The sequence below is a fragment of the Hyalella azteca genome, unplaced genomic scaffold (assembly GCF_000764305.2).
Source record: "Hyalella azteca isolate HAZT.00-mixed unplaced genomic scaffold, Hazt_2.0.2 contig3763, whole genome shotgun sequence".
Classification (NCBI taxonomy): domain Eukaryota; kingdom Metazoa; phylum Arthropoda; class Malacostraca; order Amphipoda; family Hyalellidae; genus Hyalella; species Hyalella azteca.
In genome coordinates this window covers 1-6,740 of record NW_025934000.1, presented here as the reverse complement: position 1 = coordinate 6,740, position 6,740 = coordinate 1, and the positions used below count along the sequence as shown (strand labels likewise).

At 40.5% G+C, this 6,740-nt stretch overlaps 1 protein-coding gene across 1 annotated transcript in view; it reads left to right on the top strand.

Moving 5' to 3' along the window:
• Positions 1-5,141, top strand: part of LOC108670698 (phenoloxidase-activating factor 1) — a 9,861-nt gene extending 4,720 nt beyond the window's left edge. The window contains exons 2-7 of the mRNA XM_018158188.1: positions 2,104-2,225; positions 2,598-2,620; positions 3,123-3,310; positions 3,538-3,740; positions 4,226-4,324; positions 4,640-5,141. Of these exons, the coding sequence (XP_018013677.1) occupies positions 2,104-2,225; positions 2,598-2,620; positions 3,123-3,310; positions 3,538-3,740; positions 4,226-4,324; positions 4,640-4,750 (746 nt within the window). The 3' untranslated portion in view covers positions 4,751-5,141. The remainder of the gene's footprint in view (positions 1-2,103; positions 2,226-2,597; positions 2,621-3,122; positions 3,311-3,537; positions 3,741-4,225; positions 4,325-4,639) is intronic.
• Positions 5,142-6,740: the final 1,599 nt, after the last annotated feature.

Genomic DNA, 6,740 nt, shown 5'->3' with positions numbered 1-6,740 from the left:
ATTGCATTGAAGATGTGTATAAGAGACAGGTATTTTTGAATACTATGCGTCTCTATACATAATTTAAATCACTTTTCCTGTTAAGTTTGTGTACTTACATACATTAAAATACGATTTTTCAAGTGTACGAATATTTATTTCCCCCCACTGTATATTCACTACTAATTAAATGGTTCACCTTCTCTCTACTACTAATAAAATTTAGATTATTACTTTAGATTAGGTGCATCCAAAAAAAGTTTTTTTTTTAATTATATGGTTTTTGGGGTGTAGATTAGGAACCTGAAATCCGTTTTTGGCGGTACCAATTTTTTTATATATTTTCTATAGAAAACGACAATGGGGGACCCGTGGGGAACCGGGGGTTTTAGGGGTAGGGGGGACACGCCTGAGGTTCTAATTTGTCAAAAAAAAATCGGTGAAAAATTGGAAAAAATCAGAAAATTTTTTTGACTGAAAATGATCTATATCGATCTGGGAATGACTGTAAACCTATGTAAACGCCAAAAATCGCACTAGTTTAGGTTAGGATGTAGGCTGCTATTCCGCACCACCCAGGAGGTTGCAGCTTAGGCGCGTTAAGGCTTTAATTTATATACCACGGGCCTTTCCCCAATAGGCCTATGACCGTGGTTAGCTTTGCGAGAGTTAGTTTACTTACCTTGACCAATACATGAACTTCGCGTCAGTCAGTTGTTACTTTTATTCGTCTTCAGATTCAGGTGCGATTTTTGCCCGATTTTTTTTGACGAATTAGAGCCTTGGGCGTGTCCCCCCCCCCTAAAACCCCCGGTTCCCCACGGGTCCCCCATTGTCGTTTTCTATAGAAAATACATAAAAAATCGGGGAAAAAATCGGTTTTCCGATGCCAACCGCCAAAAATAGATTTCAGATTCATTATATACACCCCAAAAAAACATAATTAAAAGAACACCCTTTTTTTTGGATACACTTAATCTAAAGTAATACCAAATTAAGATTTGATTCACTCGGTATTTGAAGACTTTCACCTCCTTTGTAATGCTTTGATTTACGGTCAAAATAGATCGATAGCTAAAGCGCTTGTAGACATTTGGCCATTAAACTAAACTTGTCTTCATTTAGTGGCAGAAACGGTAGTTTCTATATATTTCGCGCTATGATGCATTGCGTTGAGATTTTTTCATAGATTTTTTGCGCTATGATGCATTGCGTTGAGATTTTTTAAAGAACTATTTGATTCAAGCGAATTTGTTTGTTGAAAAAATGTGAAAATCTAACTTATTGATAACTTTTTGTTTTCCGGTTTGTCGGATGAGACTGTACAGCTGCAGCACAATCTGCAAATGGTGGAATCGGTTGTGATGCGGAAGCCATTGACTGCTGTAGTTCCTGGGGAGTGGGGGATATACTCTTTGAACTTTTAGCAGCTTCATTGTTGAAAAATTACTCGGCGACGCATCCTGAAGACTTCTGGCGGCGACGGCGAGAACTATCGAGTAATGCCGGCAACGTTGTTGGCTGGAAACTCATATCTTGGCGACGTTGCTTGCACTCTCTGCACCCTGGCTCTTGAGGGTGACCAAACTTGGTTCCTGGAATGTCAAATGCCACCTTCCAGTAAATCAGACTGTATCAGTTGGGGTTATTGGGCCGTTAGGGGAAGATGTTTCTGATGAGGAACTGACATCTGCTCTGAGAGATTAAGGTTACAAGGACGCAACAGCCGAGCGAATACTAAAGGGTAAAGGAAACCTGAAAACTTCCAAGTTCAAAATTAAAATTCCTTCAGGCACTTTGCCAGATCATCTGTATGTTGGCTACCAGCGATTTAAAGTTGACCCCTTTGTGGTCGACCCATGGCAGTGTTATAGATGCCAATACTTTGGGCACAGTGCCATTAGCTGCAAGGGTCCCCCACTCTGTGTTGCATGCGGTGGGGCCCATAGTGTGAAGGACTGTACTAATACAGGAAGACCACACTGCTGCAATTGTGGAGGTCCACATACTGCAAATTATGGGGTTGTCCTTGTATGAAACAAGCAAAACAAGTTGAAAAGGTTTGCTCACACCTTAAGCTCTCGTACCGAGATGCCCTGAAATCAGTAAAGGCTACTGCCTCAGGCCCACAAAACCCTGTTCAGAGACCAGCTCCCTCAATGGCTTGCATAGTCCCTCCTGCCCCTGGCAACCCTTCACCTAAACCCAAACCTGCAGAGACCAAACTATGTCCCACTACCACAACTGTTGGCACACAGACAACAGACATGCAAACAAAACCAACCTTGCAGAACATGCCAGTAGACCAGTTCATTGAATTGCTTATAAAACTCTTGTCTCTATGTAAGCCTAATGAAAACCCTGAATTTCTGAATGTGGCCACAAGACTCATTAAAGATACTTTCCATATTGAACAACCCTCAAGCATACAGGTTGAACACTGCCCTTCTCAGAGCTCTAGCACAGAACCATACTGTGGCCTAGATGAGATTCCTTTGCCAGAACTCTCACAAATCATTGCCAATGATGAGATGTCTGAAATGGTTAAACCATCACCAGTACTTCTGTCTCTTATACACATCTAGATGTGTATAAGAGACAGTGAGTGCACCGTGCAGGTGATGACAAACTTGCTAGACCTGTGAGTGCACTGTGCAGGTGATGACAAACTTGCTAGGCCTGTGAGTGCACTGTGCGTGCAATGACAAACTTGCTAGACCTGTGAGTGCACCGTGCAGGTGATGACAAACTTGCTAACCTGTGAGTGCACTGTGTGTGCAATGGCAAACTTGCTAACCTGTGAGTGCACTGTGTGTGCAATGGCAAACTACGTGGAAGCAAGCAGATAAATCTAGATGTTACTTACACACTTAGACCTCCAATTGCAATGAGAGTACTCTTTTCCTCTGATATAACTGTAGGTAATTGGTGTGGCAATGACCACAATTTTACCGAAGTGGTTTTCAAAGTCTTAGCTATTCTGTGCCGAAAAAAATATATCGGTTGTCGTTTAAGAGCCTGTTATGGCTGGAAATATATTTTAAACTTACTCCAAAAAGTGGAGCTCTCTATTGTAAAGTATTTATAAAAATCGAAGCGGCAGCGCTTCCTTTGGTTTAATAAAAGCAAAATTTGTCGTCCAGAACTGTCGTTCGGTTGGGAGAACACAACCTGGTGAAAAATCCAGACTGCAGTTCGTCGTTTTGCGCTCCGGAACCCTTGGACTTCGGCATCTCGTCAGTCATCCGGCATCCTTCCTTCAACACGCGCGGTGCCCTCAGTGATGACGTAGCAGTCCTCAAACTGGACAAAACTGTTGATTTTTCTTCGAGTGAGATTTTTATCGATAATAATCTCACTTTTCAGAACGTTGAAATTTAAAAATTAATGCAGGACATTACATGAAATATATGCAGAACTAGCGCTAATGTCATATGGAACTCACGTAATAGCAAATTGAATTTTAGGAACATACTTTCCAAATAAAACAATTTTTCTGTACTGTGCGTAGAATGCTGTTAAACGCATTTGTCCTGAATCAAAATATATTTTTTACAGTTTCCATCCAACCCGTATGCTTGCCAAGTCCCGGCTTGTCAGCCGAGGCCATCATTCAGGGCAGACAGGTGATTGTCATCGGATTTGGTGACACAGAGGCCGGCGTGAGAAGCCACCAGCTTCTGGAGGTTCTGCTACCTTATGTACCAATGCAGCAGTGCCGCATGGTAGCCAACTATAGCAGCCTTGCTGCCAACGGCCAGGTATGTTTGGTTCCAAGCGTTTCTGATTCCTAAAGAGGAATTTACGGCCGTTTTCTTTGATACTAATGATAATTTTAGTACCTGGTCATTGGTTCGTTCAATAAATGTTACGTCCATGTGACCATGTAGTTTATTTGTCGAAAAATTTTGTAACTGTTTCGAAACTGGATTTATTACATGCAGTTCTTGTAAATAAAGAGACTGACTGAAGCCAAATTTTATAGGTTCTTGCCATTTAAGTATAACGGGGATAGATCATTTCGTAGTCAAATCAAGTATGCTTGGAAATCATCGTTATCGGATCTTCGTTTAAACCTAACGACCTCCAGCCGAGGACGTTTCCACTTTGTTTCATGTAACTCCCCAGAAATTGTATTTTGTTTAGAAAGTGATCCCTATGATTTGTATTCATTATTTCCTAAATATGAATTTCAAAAAAATTTGAAATATTTCTTTGGAGGAGACATTCAACGTGTTTTCCACAGGTGTGTCTGGGCGGGAACTTCCAAATGGACTCGTGCTTCAAGGACTCAGGAGGGCCCGCCATGGTCACAACTACCAATACCAGCTCTCAGTATCTTCAGGTAAAGATAACTTCAAAATTTAATTATCATAACGGTCATCAACTGTTATAACATATAGCACATTATTACTTAATAACGTCCAAAATAGCAATGAAAAAGTCAAGTTCATATCTATTCAACACCGCATTTTAGGGAACACTTAGCACATTAGCGTTGAAATTACAATATCGTATCGCATTTAGAGAGAATGTTTGTGTAAAAAATTCACAATATTTTGTTGTCTTCTCTTTTTTTGCCGTCTATTGGCTATATTTTTAATTTTTCATTATATTGTGAAGCTATCACAATTTACACAATCTTTCCCCTTGTGAACAGGTGGGCATTGTTTCGTTCGGCACGCAGTCCTGTGGTGTGGAGAACGTGCCTGCCATATACACCGACGTGGCTTACTACCGCAACTGGATTGTCAGTCAACTATCTGCCTGATTTTAGTCGCTTCTCTCGAATTGGACATTTCTTGGCATTTAAGAAAATTTTCTATGTTTCTCGTAATTTTGTGTGAGATTTAACGAGAAAAATTGTCGCAATAACTAGGAATTGGGAACGTTATTAGTTACCGCAAAAATCGTGCAGAGTGCAGGCTTATATAAATTTTATAACTGCCGAGCTATCTATATTGTTAACAGAACTGAAATAAGCAATTTTACATTTCAATTCCCGAAATAAGTTTGAAGTGGATGAAAAAAAACTGTTATATTTATAGGCAATTTTTATCATTCGTTCATCGCCTACTTACATGATTTTATTATATTGTTAACTTTATCTGAAAGGTCAATCTAAAATGTATTTCTTAAAAGAATATAGTAAATCAATGCTGTATTTGAGTTTTATTTATTCCTCTTTTTCAAATATATCAATTAATTTCGCATTATTAACCACTGCCTCACGTTATCTCCGTGCAAACTTAAAACAATCATTGATGCATGCAGAAGTTTATTATCTGCATGAACTCTCATCAATTCCCTGGCGCTATTTCTCGTTTAGTGAGCAAAATGCACAAAGGCCTATTTCTTCAATGCTGACACTTCTATTCTATTCTTAGTGAAATTATCAATGTAAATGAATTCATTATTTCCGCTCATACAGAATGTGTGAGTCGTGGCCAACGTTAGATCTGTCTACGGACTACGGAGGGTGGGGAGAAAGTCAGTTGCGTTCACGGCAAAAGCACGTGTGTGGATTGCGATCTCTAAAGTAAACGGTAAATTTGTGATTTGAAGACTCTTATTTTCTAAAAGTAATTACCATCATATTTGTTTCCTCATTAACCCGACTGGCTTTCTCCCTCAGAGGTTTGCCGCCGCCGGTCCGCATTGTGTGTTTTTTTTTTCCTTTTCCCATTCTTTTTTCTGCCTAAAAAAAAAATTAATTTTGAGTTATTATTATTTTTTCTTGTTTAACTTTTGTTTGGTTTTCTGATATTTTTGTTCATTTTGACTTTTGTTTCGTCTCTTCCCTATGGAAGTTTCTAGCTGCCTTACGGGGTCAGGTTTTGGCCCGCCTATGGTGATTGGAGCAGCAGAGGCTTGTGTTGACTGTTGAGGAAGCATCTTCTGATGGTGGTGGGGTGGTGGAGGAATCAGACTGTGAGAGTGAGAGCCTCATTGAAGCAACTCCTTTGGATTCTGTGCCTGTTCAGAATCAGCTTGGCCGGAAACGAAGAGAGAGGGAGACAAATGGCTCAAGTGAGAGCATTGTTTCAAAGGCTAAGCGCCCAACTGCGCTTAGCAATAGAGTGACGATAAAAAGTGTTCCTAACCCTATCAATCTGCAAAATTTGAAGTTCCCAACTAATGCCACTCTGCAGAGTTCAGGCAGGGGATTCACCATCTTGATAAAACCACAGGGTCCTAATGCCATATCTTTTCTGAAAGACCCAATTGGCTTGGCTCAAGGAATTAAAAATCCATTATTTGGAGCAGTGAAGGACTTGGAAGTGCGCCCAAATCCTCGCCGCCAGTTGATTGCTCTGCAGTCTCCTTCATTCACTGATGAAAACATTGCTAATTATCTTGATGTGTCAATGATTGGAAAGTGGGCTGTTTGTTGTTACCAGTCGGGCTCTGATGTGCGTGTGCATGGGGTTATTGGGCCAGTTGATCCAAATGTTGATGTAAGAGATGTGGTGGAACTTGCAAGCGCTGGAGATTTTGTCATTTCTGACATTGTTTGGTTAACCAGATTCCGTAATGGAAATCGTGAGCCATCAGCCACTCTTAAAGTTACCTTTCATTAGGCTTTCAAGGTCAAGCATTACCAAAAAAGTTAAAAATTGGATATGTCTCTTACTCAGTGAGACCTTTTGTAGCCCCTCCTATGAGGTGTTACAGATGCCAGAGATTGGGACATCTTGCTGAAGGATGTAACTCTCCCAGAAGGTGTTTGCTCTGTGCTGGGCCTCATGAACACTCAGTGT